Source organism: Electrona antarctica (assembly GCF_951216825.1).
Source record: "Electrona antarctica genome assembly, contig: scaffold_131, whole genome shotgun sequence".
Classification (NCBI taxonomy): Eukaryota; Metazoa; Chordata; class Actinopteri; order Myctophiformes; family Myctophidae; genus Electrona; species Electrona antarctica.
In genome coordinates, this window is record NW_027637453.1 from 306056 (window position 1) to 325895 (window position 19840).

The 19840-nt window shown below is 44.7% G+C and overlaps 1 protein-coding gene across 1 annotated transcript; it reads right to left on the reverse strand.

The window, feature by feature from the left end:
* Positions 1–1318: 1318 nt before the first annotated feature.
* On the reverse strand, positions 1319–19568 carry LOC306918924 (uncharacterized protein). Its single transcript, XM_079531762.1, has 3 exons — positions 19282–19568; positions 11910–12268; positions 1319–6753 (listed from the first exon to the last, which is right to left on the reverse strand). Exons 1-3 carry the CDS (start codon positions 19436–19438, stop codon positions 5848–5850), a joined length of 1422 nt encoding a protein of 473 aa, XP_079387888.1. The 5' UTR covers positions 19439–19568; the 3' UTR covers positions 1319–5847.
* Positions 19569–19840: the final 272 nt, after the last annotated feature.

Below are 19840 nucleotides of genomic sequence, written 5' to 3' on the forward strand. Positions count from 1 at the left end.
ATAATAAAAATCACACCCCTGTGAAGTGAGCGGTGCAACTGTTCTCTACAGTTGCACCGCGCAACTGTAGAGAACAGATGTTTTTTTCCGAGACATGAGCCCCCATCTCGCAAGGCCCTCCTCCTGCAGGAGAAACAGGAGGGGAGGGGGGAATCGAGTATAAAAGCCAATAGGTGGAGGAAAGCCTGGTGAGGCGAGGTTAGGTGAAATTTGATTCTTTTCACACACAGACTAGATCGGCATGGGCGCATCCAAGCGGCCCGCCCTCCTGTTTTCAGGAGGGGAGGGGTTTTTTTTTTTTTTTTTTTTTTTTCTGATCACGTGAGCGGGACTAAGCAGCAATGATAGGGCGATGGTTCTTCATTGTCCGGGTGAGTAAAAAGATGAATGAAAGTATGCTATAAAAAAGTGATTGAAACGTATTGATACGTGATCCGCACCCGACGTTTGATTAATTGATAACGTATTGATACGCGATTCGCGTCGGCTGTGTTAAGTACCAGGTCTTATTACTTAACTTAAGACCTGGAGGCGTGATCAATGCCATTTGGCTATTCTGAGTGGCCAAACAGCATTGACCACACCTCCAGGTCTTAAGTAAGTCATAAGACCTGGTACTTAAGACACGCATAATACTGCCCAATGTCTCAATTCAGTATTTAAGTCCGACGTCATTTTGTAGTGCTACGTTACGTCCGGGTCCAAGTGGCACCAGCTCCCGTCCGCTTCTCGTTGTAAATATAATATCTAAACGCGCAAATCTTTTTACAATGACGTTATTTTTCAGAAAGGAAGCCATTGAGGGTTAACATAGGTCTTCCAACTCGAGTAGAATTATTAATGTTTTGTACAAGTGTCCATGACAAAGAAAATACATGATGTGGAGACAATAAAGACTATTATTATCATTATTATTGAAGGTGGTAACAGTCCATTTGCTCAGTACAATATTTCAGGGGCATATTTAGAATGTGTGCAGGCTTGAGTATGTTGAATCTAGTTTGCATTAATGAGGATTTAGTTGACACAATTAAATAAAATGGCGATAGTATTCCGTGTGGGGCAGACGGCCTGTCACAGCCAGATTTGGGAGAGCAGCGCAGCTTTGTTGTTGCAAGGAAAGCGTTCAAATGAGACTTGGTTGTTTTCGTCTCAGATTTAGTCCGACGGAGCGTCACAGTATAACTCTATGGGGACACAAAAGCGACACAAAAGTAAGACCCGGAGGTATCTCTGGAGGAGGCGCTCACGTCACGGCTAAAATACTGAATTGGAACGGCAACATGACAAAGTGACAACATAGAACATGTTTCATAGATTGATTCAATAGTTTATTAGACAGAAATGTAATAGTAGTCTTGCAGTAAAAATAAAACATGGATAACTGTTCATGTACTTTTTATTTGCATTGTAATCCCCATAGGGGGATTTTAGATCGCCTCATATAAGAACTGTGTTTGAAAAATAAACATGTCATCCCGGCCGTTTCACTCATAATGGATATGAAGAATCAACTGACTGAGAGAAAACGCTATTGGTACTGCTGCTGAATTAGTTACATTTTTGCTAGAAACAGACTGTATCATATATGAGTGACTGACTGTCGTAAACGATACAGAGACACCTCCCTGACAATAACGCAGAGACAGCTTGTTTATTTTGGGACCACAATGCTTATAGTAGACTATATTAAGATCACCCCATGTAATGATGGGGATTCCGAGACGTTCCAAGGCCAGTGAGTCGATGCCCCGGGGTCTCCTCCCAGTGGGACGTGATCCTTGGTCTGCCCCGGGGTCTCCTCCCAGTGGGACGTGATCCTTGGTCTGCCCCGGGGTCTCCTCCCAGTGGGACGTGATCCTTGGTCTGCCCCGGGGTCTCCTCCCAGTGGGACGTGATCCTTGGTCTGCCCCGGGGTCTCCTCCCAGTGGGACGTGCGTCGAGGACCTCCCTAGGGAGGCGCCCGAGAGGCATCCTAACCAGATGCCCGAACCACCTCAGCTGACTCCTTTCCAGGCGAAGGAGCAGCGGTTCTACTCCGAGTCTCTCTCGTGTGACTGAACTTCTCACCCTATCTCTAAGGGAGATGCCAGCCACCCGTCGAAGAAAACTCATTTCGGCCGCTTCCTAAATAACAGGGTCGTATTATAATCAGGGACTAGAAACTATTTGACATCCAATGTCCTTCTTCCACAAAAGAGTCTTTAAAAATGGGGGTCGTCTTATAGTCAGAGGATTTTAACCCATTTTGGGCAGGAACCCCTTTTGGTGTTAGCATTATGTTATGCTTTAGCTATTGAAAAATAGCAGATCTACAAGCTTGTAGGTCTGCTATTTTTTGAAAAAGTCGAAGTACGACCGACATAGAAACATAGCTTTTTCAGAAAACTGTCAGGATTTAGAAGACATTTTTAGAATCTGATCTCAGGTCAAAATGGGTTAATACAATCTGGGAATACATTTCTCACCGAGAATTTTCCTCCCCAATGTGTGTGTAAAGGTGTCTACTAACATATCTATAGTCACCAATGTGTTTGTAAAGGTGTCTACTAACATATCTATAGTCACCAATGTGTTTGTAAAGGTGTCTACTAACATATCTATAGTCACCAATGTGTTTGTAAAGGTGTCTACTAACTAACATATCTATAGTCACCAATGTGTGTGTAAAGGTGTCTACTAACATATCTATAGTCACCAATGTGTGTGTAAAGGTGTCTACTAACATATCTATAGTCACCAATGTGTTGTAAAGGTGTCTACTAACATATCTATAGTCACCAATGTGTTGTAAAGGTGTCTACTAACATATCTATAGTCACCAATGTGTTGTAAAGGTGTCTACTAACATATATATAGTCACCAATGTGTTGTAAAGGTGTCTACTAACATATCTATAGTCACCAATGTGTTTGTAAAGGTGTCTACTAACATATCTATAGTCACCAATGTGTTTATAAAGGTGTCTACTAACATATCTATAGTCACCAATGTGTGTGTAAAGGTGTCTACTAACATATCTATAGTCACCAATGTGTGTGTAAAGGTGTCTACTAACATATCTATAGTCACCAATGTGTGTGTAAAGGTGTCTACTAACATATATATAGTCACCAATGTGTGTGTAAAGGTGTATACTAACATATCTATAGTCACCAATGTGTTGTAAAGGTGTCTACTAACATATCTATAGTCACCAATGTGTTGTAAAGGTGTCTACTAACATATCTATAGTCACCAATGTGTTGTAAAGGTGTCTACTAACATATCTATAGTCACCAATGTGTTTGTAAAGGTGTCTACTAACATATCTATAGTCACCAATGTGTTTATAAAGGTGTCTACTAACATATCTATAGTCACCAATGTGTGTGTAAAGGTGTCTACTAACATATCTATAGTCACCAATGTGTGTGTAAAGGTGTCTACTAACATATCTATAGTCACCAATGTGTTTGTAAAGGTGTCTACTAACATATCTCTAGTCACCAATGTGTTTGTAAAGGTGTCTACTAACATATCTATAGTCACCAATGTGTGTGTAAAGGTGTATACTAACATATCTATAGTCACCAATGTGTTGTAAAGGTGTCTACTAACATATCTATAGTCACCAATGTGTTGTAAAGGTGTCTACTAACATATCTATAGTCACCAATGTGTTGTAAAGGTGTCTACTAACATATCTATAGTCACCAATGTGTTTGTAAAGGTGTCTACTAACATATCTATAGTCACCAATGTGTTTATAAAGGTGTCTACTAACATATCTATAGTCACCAATGTGTGTGTAAAGGTGTCTACTAACATATCTATAGTCACCAATGTGTGTGTAAAGGTGTCTACTAACATATCTATAGTCACCAATGTGTTTGTAAAGGTGTCTACTAACATATCTATAGTCACCAATGTGTGTGTAAAGGTGTATACTAACATATCTATAGTCACCAATGTGTGTGTAAAGGTGTCTACTAACATATCTATAGTCACCAATGTGTTTATAAAGGTGTCTACTAACATATCTATAGTCACCAATGTGTGTGTAAAGGTGTCTACTAACATATCTATAGTCACCAATGTGTTTGTAAAGGTGTCTACTAACATATCTATAGTCACCAATGTGTGTGTAAAGGTGTCTACTAACATATCTATAGTCACCAATGTGTGTGTAAAGGTGTCTACTAACATGTCCCACATTGGTTTATATTCAACCACCCTAGGGGAATTTTGGACAGCTGCTGGAAGTTGGGGTACCATCAACAACCATTATAAAAAACGGCCATAGCCGTCGTCACAAATGGGATGAGGTCAGCACATTTGGGGAAGTTTGGCCAAACTAGGGGGGTTTTCATGATTCTGAACCCATTCCAAGCATTAGTTTTGCACAAAAAACACTCCTTGGGTTAAAAACGGCCATAGCCGTCGTCACAAATGTGATGAGGTCAGCACATTTGGCTATGGTTATGGTTGAATAGCCAAGGATAGTCAAGGAGTGTTTTTTGTGCAAAACTAATGCTTGGAATGGGTTCAGAATCATGAAAACCCCCCTAGCCCAAATGTGCCTATAAATGTGCTGACCTCATCACATTCGTGATGACGGCTATGGCTGTTTTTAGCCCAAGGAGTGTTTTTCGTGCAAAACAAATGCTTGGAATGGATTCAGAATCCATGTCGGGAGTATTTATTTATCTGGATTGGCATCGGAACAACAATCAGCCTTTTGGGGGGTGGCGTTTAGCCAAGTGTCCGTTGCACTGCGAGTGTGGTTTTGGCGTATCTATCTATCTAACATATCATATGGACCAGCCAAGTCTATGGACTTTTAATGTTCGTTTAGGGCTAGTTTTAACGCAGCCCCAAAGTCTAGGTTGTTTACAGCAGTAAAGGCCTTGTAACGTGGGGGGCGGTGGCTCAGGGGTAGAGTGCCTGGATGGTAACCGTAAGGTTGCCAGTTCGAACCCGGGCTCCCCCAGAGTTACTGTTGAAGGGTCCTTGACTAAGACACTGAACCCCTAATTGCTCCCGATGTGTTGGTTGGTGCCTTGCATGGTTTCCGCTGCCATCGCTGTATGAATGTGTGTGAATGGGTGAATGTAATGCACAATCTATGTAAAGCGCCTTGGATAAAGGCGCTATATAAATGCACCATTTACCATTTACCGTCATGTGGTACAATATGAAGAGCAAAGGAGTGAGGCGCCTCTCACTTCACACCAGTGTGATTTTCTTTTTTTTCTTTTTAAGTTTTGCTTCCGTTGACCCATTTAGGCCCGACGTCAAAATTAGAAAAATGTTCTTCTAAATTCTGACAGTTTTCTGAAATACCTCATGTTTCTGTATCAGTGGTGCTCAATATTTCATGTCAAGGACCACAAAAATGATATGTAATTGGCCGCCGACCCCCGTCTGAAAATATGTTGTTCCAGGGACCCCCTCAGAAGCAAAGATTTGAGTTTAAAACGATCGCTCTGAAAGAATATATATTGAAAGATCTGTGCCGATTTTTCAAAAATAGCAGATCTACAAGCTTTGTATATCTGCTATTTCTCAACAGCTAAAGCATAATGCTTAAAACACCAACAGGGTGAGACCTGGATTAACCCATTCTGGACATCAAGGTCTCATTGTGAATTCAACTATTTTCTTCATTGTTTGATTATTATTATAATCTTTTTTTTACTACTCCTTTAACCACTATTCTTAGTCAAATGGACCTGAATTACAACAAGTGTACTTGGACCGCTTTTTTCCGTTTACACCAAATCCTGTTGTAAAAAGAGTTGAGAACAACAGCCGATCTACAAGCTCACATCGTGGTGACCTTGTAGATCGGGCCAGTCAGGGGGTTCAGCTGTTTAAGAAGTGCATAATGGCCAGAGGGTTGGCGACCCCCGAGTGAGTCATCATGTGCATCTTCAGGTGCACGCTCTCGCGGAACGTCTTTTCGCACAGCGTACAACTAAAGGGTTTTCCCCCCTTGTGGGTCTCCATGTGCTTCTTCAGCGTGCCCTTCTGAGTGAAGCGTCTCTGGCAGACCGTACAAGTGAAGGGCTTCTCTCCCGTGTGGATTCTCATGTGGTTCTTGAGGTAGCTGCTACAGGAAAAGCTTTTGCCACAAACCGTGCAATCCCCCGCCTGAGCGAAGAAGGGCTCCTCCTCTTCCCGTTCCTCCCCGGCGTGGTGGGTCGTCATGTGCGCCTTCAGACACTGACCGTTACGGAAGCTTCTTTCGCAAACCGCGCAGGAAAAGCGCTTCCCCGAGGCGGAGACGTGATGGGAGGGACTCCCGGAGGCGGACGCCACAGTCTGTTGTTGTTTCGCCGAGTTCGGAGAGTCCTGAGACGACGGCTCCTTTCCAGATGCCGGTCTTTGTCCTTTCGTGCGGCGTTTCCGTTGTTGTCGCGTCGTCTTGCGCGGTCTCAGTTTGTTTAGCGCCGCCGCCGACCGACCTTCCCGGGCCTCGTCCCACTCCTCGCTGTCTTCCGTGTCGGATTCGGAAGCGTGCGACGAAGACGACGAAGGAGAGAGGGGCGGGGCGTCGCCGGTGGGCTGCGTGGGCGACGGGACCCAGTACTCGATGTACGCCTGGGTCTTGGTGTGTTCGACGGGGGAGGAGGAGGAGGGGCCGGCCGCCGCGGGCTCCGACTCTCCGTTCTCGTAGTCGTTGTTCTCGTCGCTTTTCAGCGGCAACGTCAGCGGTGTCCATTCAGACTCCTCCTCCTCTGGTTCCTGAGGCAGAGCCTCCTTTTTCATCTGTGGGTGAAAGGTCAAAGGTTAACAGGAGTGTAAAGTGATTTTCTATGGTTAAAATAAGTGTTTCAAAGCTCTATATTGTGATAGTAATCATGAAAAAAACCTGAGGGCCTTTTGGAATATCCCTTCCAAGTGTAAAGAGTGTGGTAGGGAGGGAGCCTTCCTCCTATCCTGTGTAAAGAGTGTGGTAGGGAGGGAGCCTTCCTCCTATCCTGTGTAAAGAGTGTGGTAGGGAGGGAGCCTTCCTCCTATCCTGTGTAAAGAGTGTGGTAGGGAGGGAGCCTTCCTCCTATCCTGTGTAAAGAGTGTGGTAGGGAGGGAGCCTTCCTCCTATCCTGTGTAAAGAGTGTGGTAGGGAGGGAGCCTTCCTCCTATCCTGTGTAAAGAGTGTGGTAGGGAGGGAGCCTTCCTCCTATCCTGTGTAAAGAGTGTGGTAGGGAGGCCTTCAATGTTTCTTTATTTTGTCTCCCGAGGGAGACATTTGTCTTGGACCCCAAGGACCCGCCCTGCAGCATACAGATACAGATACTATACAATACAATACAGGACAATAGCCTTCCTCCTATCCTGTGTAGAAGTGGTAGGTTGTCGGGTTCTTTGCCTCACACATGTTGACATACTGTAACTCCATAATGCTGCTGGTGTTTGCGAGCTAGTCTTGAAAACAAAGCATTGCGTTGCCTATTTATACTAGCCGTGAAGCGAGCTGACAGGCCCTTCTTGATGCCCATCTATCAAGTCACCTTTATTTTTGGCAGATGCCAAAAATAAGTTGTGATTTTTGTTTATATCATATTTCTTTTTAAATATTAAATTTTTTTCCCAGGGCATGTCATGTGGTTTACCTGCACAGCCTTTGTGATCTACTGGTAGATCACGATCTACCTTTTGGGCACCGCTTTTTGAGCTTCTATGAGCTTGTAGATCTGCTATTTCTCAATAGCTAAAGCATAACATAATGCTTAGTTAAAACACCAAAACGGGTTCCCGTCCAGAATGGGTTAACACCCCGAACGCCCTGGGTTATTTAATCCATTAAATCAGAGCCCAGCGATTTATAGCAGCGGAGCACATTTAGCGACGGACCGGATGTTATCCCGGATGTGGCTGAAGTAGCTAAATGTAGCCAAAACACTCTCGATGCAATCGGGAGGTATGATTAATTATATTGCGACAGGACCGCGGGGTGGGTCGTCTAATACAAAATTAAAAACGTGAATAACTCTTGATCTAAATTTTAGATCAAGAGTTATTCACGTTTTAAGATTTTCGATCTTGTCGGCTAAAATGGGGGGGGGGGACATTTTCGATGACGTCCCACCGGAAAATAACATTGAATGTTGCGCAACAGATGCTCCCAGCCTGTGGAGCGATGCTCCCAGCCTGTGGAGCGATGCTCCCAGCCTGTGGAGCGATGCTCCCAGCCTGTGGAGCGATGCGATCGGTTTTGATATCAATAATCTCTGTCCTTTTCATCAATCTCCGTCCTGAGTGCTGGGCGTTACTAATTGATTGAACGAAGAACTCCATCCTTGCCGCTCGGGGTGTTAAACAACGTCAAACTCACCAACATTGCAGCTGTACGGAAAGCTTGAATTATCCTCTCTCTCTGCAAGGTGTTTGTTTCATAACAATCCACCGTTGACATGTTATGAGCTACTTCCTGTCAAGAAATTCTTTGCAGATGATTATTGTATTATAGTGTCAGAGTTTGGAAGTCATGGAAGTCACTCAACAGCCCATGTGTACCACCTGTCCCGTTTAGAATGTGCACATAATGCAGGAGGCAGCAGGAGGTTGCTTTATTGATAACGAGTGCTTCAAAACGGGAGGCATACTATGGTCCGACGGAGCATTGGTTCGACATGCGTCCGCACCTCGGACTAGCGCCTGCTCCCGTGCTTGCGGTTATGGTTAGGTTAGGGTTTGAGGTTTCGGATCAATGAATCGTCGGACCAAACACATGCACTCCTTCAAAACTCTGACACTTGTCTATGGTGGATTTTTATGAAACAATTTGCAGATTGAAAGAGGATAATTCAAGCTGTTCATACAGCTGCAATGTTGGTGAGTTTGACGTTGTTCAGATAGGACTTTTATTAAGGGAAAATTAGCAAAATGTGTGGCAAATCTGCAAGACAAATGCTTACCACTAGCTTTCTTCACAGAAAGCTAGTGCATTTATATAGCGCCTTTATCCAAGGCGCTTTACATAGATTGTGCATTACATTCACCCATTCACACACATTCATACACAGATGGCAGCGGAAACCATGCAAGGCACCAACCAGCACATCGGGAGCAATTAGGGGTTCAGTGTCTTGCTCAAGGACACATTAACTTTGGGGGAATCCGAGTTTGATCTGATCTGGCAACATTACGGTTACCATCCAGCCACTCTACCCCTGAGCCACCGCCGCCCCTATATATACATTTGTTCCAACCCAACTCCCATGGGAAACTTTGTGACAGCTGCTGAAAGTTGGGGTACCATTATCAACCAATATAAAGGCAAAGAAAATCCAAATTGCATTATACTTTAAGTAGCATGTGACATGCTGAATCCATGCTGAATCCATTCCAAGCATTCATTTTTCACAAAAAAATACTTCTTTGCCTAAAAATGCCCATAGCCGTCATCACAAATGTGATGAGGTCAGCACAAGTGGATATGGCCAAATTTAACCCAAGGAGAATTGTCGTGCAAAACTAATGCTTGGAATGGATTCAGCATCATGAAAACCCCCAAGTTTAACATGTCACATGCTACTTAAAGCATAATGACATTTTTGGAATTTTGCTTTATATTAGTTGTTGATGATTAGAGCGCCGCTCACTTCACATGAGTGTGATTTATTTTGAGGGGTGTGTGTGACGTCATGTGTGTGGCTAAGTCTATGGAGTTTGTATGGCGGATATTCTTCTGCACCTCAAATTGCCAAGTCAATGGCAAATGACGTAAGAGGGTGACCTCATCATCAAACATGTTCATCATGGTAAATATTGAATCCAAGGCTTCATGGGGTGTAATTGATAGAATACAAGTCATTTATTGAGGGGTGAACTGCTCCTTTACACAGATCTCCAACAAAGATAAATCCCCTTGCACTAGTGAGGACCAAATGTCCCCACAAGTATAGCAGAATATGACTCACAGACCATTTTCCTGGTATCGCCAGATCGGAATCAAAAGGTACAGATGAGAATTGCTGTGCGAGTTGGCGTCGTCGTCTTTCGACCGCAGAGGTCGAAAGAGAGAAGAGAGCGATAAGAGACAGACAGACAGACAGACAGACAGACAGACAGACAGACAGACAGACAGGGCAATGTTGTCTTGGACCATTTCCAAAGCAGGAGGACCATGCTGCTGTAGCAGTGAGGAACAAACTGTATTCCTTTGGAGGCTGCTGTGGTGGAGGGAGATACAACAACATGGAACAGATGGACGTCCATGTCTTCAACACAGTGTCTTTATGCTGGATTAAGTTACCTCCAGTGGAACCTGGAAGGGGAGACCTTGAGTTTCCATCTGAGTGCTACGGCCACACAGCTGTGTTGGTTGAAGATACCGTCTACCTCTGGGTGCTTCATGCATTTGACGTCGACGCCCACAGATGGCTCAAACCCAGCATGGTTTCTGGCACTGTTCCAGAGGAGAGGTACTACCACTCAGCCTGTGTGTTGGTGAAGGACATGTTTATCCATGGAGGAGACACCCAGCTGACTGGATGGACTAATGACATCTACAAGTTGGACACCAGCACAATGGTCTGGTCTTTAATTAACACCAGAGGAACTCCACCTCCTGCTTCATGGTGTCACTCTGCTACCATCATCGGGACAAAGATGTTTGTATTTGGGGGTTGTGGGGTCAGTTCTACAACACCATCAGAGTATTTGATACAGAGACAAACCTTTGGCTGAACACACCTTCTACACAGCTTCTTCCAGAAGGACGCAGTAGTCATTCAGCATTTACCTACAATGGAGAGCTGTACATATTTGGTGGCTGGAACGGTAACCAGGACTTCAATGATGTGTGGAAATTCAGCCCAGAGACTTTCTCCTGGAAGAAGGTTGCGCCCAAGGGGAAAGGACCAGGTCCAATGTGCTGTATGTGCTGTAGCATGGTGGGAGATCGTATCATCCTTTTCGGAGGATTCAAACACAGAGACAACCCACGCACTGATGAGCTGTACATCTTAGACTTGAGTCCTTCTCTTAAGACTTTATGTAAGCTAGCAGTTATTCAGTACGGTCTGGATCAGTCTGAACTCCCACACAACATCAGGTGGGAACTGGTAGACATGACTAGCAACAATGTGCTCACTGCCAACAAGGTCACTAAAAGAAGGAAAACCAGTAAACATTGAGTCAACTAAACCAGACTCCATGTGACCACCAGTATAATATGGTACCCCGACTTTCAGCAGCTGTCACAAAGTTTCCCAAGGGAGTTGGGTTGGAACACATTTATTTATTAAATGAACACATTTGTGAAGAAAGCTAGTGGTAAGCTTTTTTTTGGCAGATTTGCCACACATTCCACTAATTGTCTGTTTGGATGAACGGGCTGTCAATGGGAAGTTGCACCGAGTTAGCACCGTGCTGGCAAGATGGACATGGTCTGCATATGGTCAATAAAACTAGCCTGGCTAATAAGCCAGACTAATATCACACAACACTGTCGCGGTATATTAGTCTGGGCTGGCTCCACTTGGATTTCATTTCCCGGGGGGCGGGTTCAAACATTTTCTCTTTGACGCAATTGGTCAGAGCTACTGTCAGTCAAAGGTCTCAAACATTGAACGTCACTGTACCAAAGCCCGCCCATATTGCATACCGTGTCCCGATTGGCCCGACCTGTTCTCGGTTGTAGGAAAGAGGCGTGCTACTGAGCCTCGCCAGACCCTAATCCGCTGGCAGGCAATTTTTTTTTTGCCAACGGCTGATTCGGTCTGGTTTATTAACCAGGCTACAATAAAACGCCTTAAGACATGTACATACGCCCTAGTCACTAAGACATGTACATACGTCCTAGTCACTAAGACATGTACATACGTCCTAGTCACTCCGCCGTTTTAATTTCTAAGACGTGTATGGACGATTGGAGCACAATAAGTGTTTAACTAAGTAAGGAACAACTGTGTACTTACTTGAGTCAGTAATCTGTAGTCCTGTTGGAGCGGCCCGGAGGTCCTCTCCTCACGGTGTGGAGAACCTGCTTCTTCCTGCACCAGACTGGGGTTCCTCCTCTCCTGATGCACCGGACCGGGGTCCCTCCTGTCCTGATGCACCGGACCGGGGTTCCTCCTCTCAACCTGCACCGGACTGGGGTTCCTCCTCTCAACCTGCACCGTACTGGGGTTCCTCCTCTCAACCTGCACCGGACTGGGGTTCCTCCTCTCCTGATGTACCAGACTGGGGTCCCTCCTCTCCTGATGCACCAGACCGGGGTCCCTCCTCTCCTGATGTTCCGAGGAAACCTCTTTACACACGGGGAGCGCCGTGAGGCCTAGGAGGAGGAGAAAGGAGGGAGAACCTCAGCTAAGATTGATTCTTCTACATACTGAAGATTTTTAGATTTTAAATAATCGCCAGTGTAAAACTTGTCGCCCCATTCGGATGCCGTCAATGCACTGAAGGAGTCTACAGTACTGAAGCAATATGCCGCAAGAGGTGTGAGGTAACATTGTATTTTTCAGGCATTGACACTAAGGGTTGCCCACCTGCCCCTGGCAGCTAAATAAAACTTTTCTGCAGGTGGAGTTTGCTTTCAGGTTGCCCGACCGGGCATGTGCTCGTTTGAGGGGGGACGCAACCGTCTATAAACACAACACATCTGTATATATATATATAACACCTGAACGTGTCCAGAGCTCCGTCTTCTAATCTATAAACACAACATCAGATATCTGTCTAAACACAACATCAGATATCTGTCTAAACACCTGAACGTGTCCAGAGCTCTGTCTTCTATAAACACAACATCAGATATCTGTCTAAACACCTGAACGTGTCCAGAGCTCTGTCTTCTATAAACACAACATCAGATATCTGTCTAAACACCTGAACGTGTCCAGAGCTCTGTCTTCTATAAACACAACATCAGATATCTGTCTAAACACCTGAACGTGTCCAGAGCTCTGTCTTCTATAAACACAACAGCAGATATCTGTCTAAACACCTGAACGTGTCCAGAGCTCTGTCTTCTATAAACACAACATCAGATATCTGTCTAAACACCTGAACGTGTCCAGAGCTCTGTCTTCTATAAACACAACATCAGATATCTGTCTAAACACCTGAACGTGTCCAGAGCTCTGTCTTCTATAAACACAACATCAGATATCTGTCTAAACACCTGAACGTGTCCAGAGCTCTGTCTTCTATAAACACAACATCAGATATCTGTCTAAACACCTGAACGTGTCCAGAGCTCTGTCTTCTATAAACACAACATCAGATATCTGTCTAAACACCTGAACGTGTCCAGAGCTCTGTCTTCTATAAACACAACATCAGATATCTGTCTAAACACCTGAACGTGTCCAGAGCTCTGTCTTCTATAAACACAACATCAGATATCTGTCTAAACACCTGAACGTGTCCAGAGCTCTGTCTTCTATAAACACAACAGCAGATATCTGTCTAAACACCTGAACGTGTCCAGAGCTCTGTCTTCTATAAACACAACACCAGATATCTGTCTAAAAACCTTAACGTGTCCAGAGCTCTGTCTTCTATAAACACAACACCAGATATCTGTCTAAACACCTGAACGTGTCCAGAGCTCTGTCTCCTATAAACACAACACCAGATATCTGTCTAAACACCTGAACGTGTCCAGAGCGCTCTGTCTCCTATAAACACAACACCAGATATCTGTCTAAACACCTGAACGTGTCCAGAGCGCTCTGTCTCCTATAAACACAACACCAGATATCTGTCTAAACACCTGAACGTGTCCAGAGCGCTCTGTCTTCTATAAACACAACACCAGATATCTGTCTAAACACCTGAACGTGTCCAGAGAGCTCTGTCTTCTATAAACACAACACCAGATATCTGTCTAAACACCTGAACGTGTCCAGAGCTCTGTCTTCTATAAACACAACAGCAGATATCTGTCTAAACACCTGAACGTGTCCAGAGCTCTGTCTTCTATACACACAACACCAGATATCTGTCTAAACACCTGAACATGTCCAGAGAGCTCTGTCTTCTATACACACAACACCAGCTATCTGTCTAAACACCTGAATGTGTCCAGAGCTCTGTCTTCTATAAACACAACACCAGATATCTGTCTAAACACCTGAACGTGTCCAGAGCTCTGTCTTCTATAAACACAACACCAGATATCTGTCTAAACACCTGAACGTGATTAGAGTGCTCTGTCTTCTGGTCTGTGGAATGTAAAATAAGAGCACTGTTTACCTATAATGTGCTGTTTTCACTGTTGCTACACTTAAAAATATAAAACAACAACATGAACATAGGCATGTTCATAGCTATGTAGGTATTTGGCATAACAAAAATGGAGGCATTACATTTATCGTACAGTAAAAGTCTTAAATTGAATGGCAAGTGGGAATGACCTATGAGCAAGTAGAACATGACCTGTAAATGACCTATGAGCAAGTAGAACATGACCTGTACTTGCCCGACGGGCAAGTGCCTCTGAGACCTTAAGTGTCAAGCCCTGATTTTATAATGGCTGAAAGGCGTGGTGAGGGCCTCCAGACCAATGCATGGCTTTTGAAGATTACATCATTTTTGAGTGGTGCAACCACTCCTATAGACAGCTATGTTTGTCCCTGACTGACTGACTGACTGACTGACTGACTGCCAGGGACAAATTAGCTATTGGGCCAGTGGCCCAGGGGACCTCTGGGGAAACTGGACCGCGCAGTACTAGGGTTGAGGCCCTGAAAAAGGCTCCTGGGGACCTTCATTGGCAAGTGATAGTTACATTTAGGTTAAAAAAAGATGATGAAAATGTTGCGTGCACGCGCGCAATGGGGGCCCTGCCCAGGGGCCCTCGTGAGTGTTAATCCGTCCCTGTGGCTGGGTCTATCCGAGCACGGAAATAGCATTATAGCATTATATACACATACACACACGAGGGCGTGTACAGTAGCCTATATGTACAGCACAAAACAGTACACAGAGTACAGCACCACTCACTTCAGGCGGGTCTGATTTTTAGAGCACTTAATGACATAAATCATGTCATAAAAGGCATCCAAGGTCTGTGGATTTTGCTTGGTTTGTTTAGAGCACTTTAGAGAGCATTTTAGAGCCAGCAAAGTCTATGGACTTTAATGTTAATTTAGAGCACTATGACGAAATACAGTGGGTGCCCCTCACATCACACAAGTGTGTTTTTGAGGGGTGCTAGCCCCTCCTATATACAGCTTTTGTCCCCACACGTATTTGCCATCGACAATGAAAGGAGAAATTAGGTCAAATGTCCGTCAAAAGTGAATGGAATTTGTGGCAACACAAACATTAAATGCCATTGACAATGAAGGGAAAATGTACGTCATATGTACGAGCAAAATCGGCAAACCAATCACATAAATTCAGTTGTTCATGAGATGATATAATGTTATAATGATAACAGCGCCCCTCACTTCACACGGGTGTGATTTTTTTGTATAATAAAAAGGAACAGAAACAAAAAAATCAAAGAAATTCCATGAAGTAGAACAAATATTTAAGAGGTTGAGAAAACAGCCGATCTACGAGCTCACACGGTGGCACGAAGCAAAACAATTCAATTCTACATCCTCTAATCGTGTCTTCTTGTACATTAACTGATGCAGATGTTTAACAATTATTGAACTCGTAAGGGTCCATTTGGTTTTGTTTTACACTCTCCAGAGTTATAAAGATATAATAAGTGTCCATTTGTTTACCAACTCTCTATCATTTAGCAGCCTGGGGACCACCCATAGAGTATATATATAATAGAGACTGAACTGGCGCGAAGCTCCGCCCCCCCAGCTATTCATGTCAGTGGAAGTTGCTCAGTGGCGTTTTGAAGCACCCGGAAGACTGCCGGAAGTCCCTCCCCGGACCTCAACTTTGAGGTCCTGAGTGACGTAGGGCAACCGAGCGCTCAACGTTAAAGCCCAGCTGCACGGGGTTTCCCGGTCATGAATCCACGGGTCCGCCTGTAGTCCCTCCTCCTACCACTAGGACCCAGAGCTTCAACGTTGAATAGCCTCGCTGGCCCCTTGGGACCACCTGGAACCTCCTCAAGGACCACTGGTGGTCCCCGCACCACTGGTTGAGAACCACTGCTATCCACCATCACAAAGATGTCCTGGTTTGTACCAGAGTTATAGTTTTATAAGGTTTGTGCCATAGTTATACATCAGGTTTTTATTGGCATGAGAAAACATACGTTCACATTTCCAAAGAAAGTGTCAACATATATTAAAAGCAGTTGAAAATGGGTTAAGTATATACAGTTGGGACTGGGAGGTAACTATAACTCCATGATACTAACCTTTATAAATACATCTTTATGATGGTGGAGAGGGTTTAGAGGGTTTAGAGGGTTTAGCCCTGTTTAGTAAACAGAGCTATATAGCATTGTGTCACATGCTATACAGCAGCTGTTCCCAACCCCCGTTACCGCCCGACCTAACTGATGCACCCCCCGTTACCGCCCGACCTAACTGATGCACCCCCTGTTACCGCCCGACCTAACTGATGCACCCCCCGTTACCGCCCGACCTAACTGATGCACCCCCCGTTACCGCCCGACCTAACTGATGCACCCCCCGTTACCGCCCGACCTAACTGATGCACCCCCTGTTACCGCCCGACCTAACTGATGCACCCCCTGTTACCGCCCGACCTAACTGATGCACCCCCCGTTACCGCCCGACCTAACTGATGCACCCCCCTGTTACCGCCCGACCTAACTGATGCAACCCCTGTTACCGCCCGACCTAACTGATGCAACCCCTGTTACCGCCCGACCTAACTGATGCAACCCCTGTTACCGCCCGACCTAACTGATGCACCCCCCGTTACCGCCCGACCTAACTGATGCAACCCCTGTTACCGCCCGACCTAACTGATGCACCCCCCGTTACCGCCCGACCTAACTGATGCAACCCCTGTTACCGCCCGACCTAACTGATGCACCCCCTGTTACCGCCGACCTAACTGATGCACCCCCCGTTACCGCCCGACCTAACTGATGCAACCCCTGTTACCGCCCGACCTAACTGATGCACCCCCTGTTACCGCCCGACCTAACTGATGCACCCCCCGTTACCGCCCGACCTAACTGATGCACCCCCTGTTACCGCCCGACCTAACTGATGCACCCCCTGTTACCGCCGACCTAAGCTATATAGAGACATACATTTCCTTTTTATCCACATATATGAACCTGAATATGGCATAATATATGCAGCATAGGCTATATTCTGCATTACTTGCCATATATTGGCATAATATGTTAATATATTTAAAATAAAACCATAGCACCACCATTAGACTTTTCATGTCGCGCACCCCCTAGAAGGCGCTCGCGCACCACAAGGGGTCCAAGCACCACAGTTTGGGAACCACTTTATACAGTGTATCAAGCTTTTTTGAAACAAATAGCAGCATTCTTTTCATTGTTTCCCCTCCCTTTCACTTTCAGTCACTTTGGGACAAATAGCATTTTTTTCTCAAGACTATTTCAATAGTATACAAAAAAAATCCCGTTGGACCAAAAAAAAAAGCCTAGCTGTACATTGTGCTGTTTGCATTTCTTTCTTATTGTCTAATAAAATATTCAATCAATCAATCAATCAAAAAAGCCGCAATTTGCAACGCTAGATTGTTTTATAATGGGATGAATCTAGAGTTGCAATACCCTCCATTGACTCCCCACTCATCCAATTTGGTTTGTGATCTGCTTGTCTTAAACAACGTTAAACTCACCAACATTGCAGCTGTAGTCCAAGCTTGAATTATCCTCTTTCAACCTGCTGAGCTTGTTTTTCATAAAAATCCACCGTAGACATGTTATGAGCTACTTTCTGTCAAGACATCCTCTGCAGGTGATTATTTTTATTAAGTGGTGCAACCACTTCCTTAAGTGACTATGTGGGTGGCTGGGTGGGTGGCTGGCTGGGCGCGTCTGAGCACGAAAACAGCATGGTGGTTTTTCACCACCTGTGCGCAACCTAACACACACAAACACACACGCACATATTACCTGTATATATGGTGATTTTGGGTGTGCCAGTACAGTACAGTACAGTACAGTAGAGGGTACAGTAGGGAACGTGTAGTTCCCACACGGTAACTCTGTCATTTCTCAACCGTTTCGGATGCGGGGCGACTCACCGGAACCGGGGCCGGCACCCTGGGTGCGTTCCTGTGGGTCTGGAACTCCCCCCCCCCTCCCGGGGAACCCCCACACGGGGGTGATTTTCTAAGTGTTGCAGTTTGGAAGCACTCGTTTTTGTTAACGGGTCGCGCTGCTGCCTCCTGTATTATGTGCAAATTTGAAACAGGTGGTACGCAGGGCCGTTCAGTGACATACGACGAGTGCTTCCAAACTCCAGCACTTACAAAAAGAATCACCTGCACAGAATTTATTGACAGAAAGTAGCTCATAACATGTCTACCGTGGATTTTTATGAAAAACAAGCTCGGCAGATTGAATTACAGCTGCAATGTTGGTGAGTTTAACATAATTTAAGACAAGCAGATCGCAAACCAAATTGGATGAGTGGGGAGTCAATGGAGGGTATTGCAACTCTAGATTCATCCCATTGTAAAAAAAATCTAGAGTTGCAAATTGCGGCTAAGATTTAAGATGTGTTTAAAAAGGTAGCTCTGATCCATAGACCTAATGCAGGCAGAATGAAGCATTAGGGCTATGGACCAGAGCTAGTCTAAAGGTAGATTGATTGAAGTATTTATTACAGTGCATTTCAAACACAACTCAATACAAAAACTGTCAACTGTGAGTGGACAACCCAATAAAGCACTACACTTGTTTACAAGAGGGTCCACCTTGTTCAATTCATCATAACAGCTCTGTTTACATGTGCTGCATGTCCATCCGTCTACTTGATACAGACACTAGTTTGTACCATATCAGAGTTATAGTTTTATAAGCTTTGTAACCAGAGTGTTTTGATGATTTGAACATGGTGGACCCTCTTGTAAAGTGTAATGCTTTATTGGTCGTCCACTCACAGTCCAAAACTCACACAAGGTAACAGAGGGTTCCAAAAGGGGCTAAACCCTCTCCACCATCATAAAGATGCATTTATAAAGGTTAGTATCATGGAGTTATAGTTGTGAACCAACCTTTAGTGTGTTGTAAATCTCCATACTCTGTGATAATCCTCTCCACCATCATAAAGACAGGGTAAAGATGTATTTATAAAGGTTTGAACCAACCTTTAGAGTGTTGTAAATCTCCAAACTCAGTGATAATCCTCTCCACCAGGGTAAAGACAGGGTAAAGATGTATTTATAAAGGTTTAAACCAACCTTTAGAGTGTTGTAAGTCTCCATACTCAGTGATAATCCTCTCCACCAGGATAAAGATGTCCTCGGCCGCCTCACACAGCCTCTGGCTGATCAAACACCTCAACGTCTTCATGGACGACATGTTTAACAACCAGATAAAAACTAATAAAAACAGCATAAAACTCGATTTAAACGCGGTCGGGATAGATGGAGGGATGGATGCTAGCGCCGTTAGCCGTTAGCTCCGGTTAGCTCTCTGTCTGTTGTGCGACTCTCTTCTCCCGGCCGGCGCGGGTCAATGACGTCAGGTCCAAGGCAACGAGCGGTGTTGCCAGGTTGTGTGAGAGAGATATAAGCAACCCGGGTCTAGATGGAAAACAAGACCAACAGAAAATAGCAGATCTACAATCTCACAACGCGTCGCGATGCGACGCGTTGTGAGCTTGTAGATCTGCTATTTATTTTTTGTATTATATATATTATTTTACTAATGTTGAAAAAACATTGAAACATTTTTAAGAACACAAATCTGCTATGCGGGTCCCTAGCGGTGTTGCCAGATTGTGTGAGAGAAATAAGC

Excerpts from the sequence above, each read along its gene's own strand:
- LOC306918924 (XM_079531762.1), bottom strand. The coding sequence starts at position 19,438 with ATGCTGTTTTTATTAGTTTTTATCTGGTTGTTAAACATGTCGTCCATG. Across the intron at positions 12,269-19,281 it reads AGACTTACAACACTCTAAAG|GCCTCACGGCGCTCCCCGTG; the intron begins GTTGGTTTAAAC and ends TCCTCCTCCTAG. Across the intron at positions 6,754-11,909 it reads ACTACAGATTACTGACTCAA|ATGAAAAAGGAGGCTCTGCC; the intron begins GTAAGTACACAG and ends TTTCACCCACAG.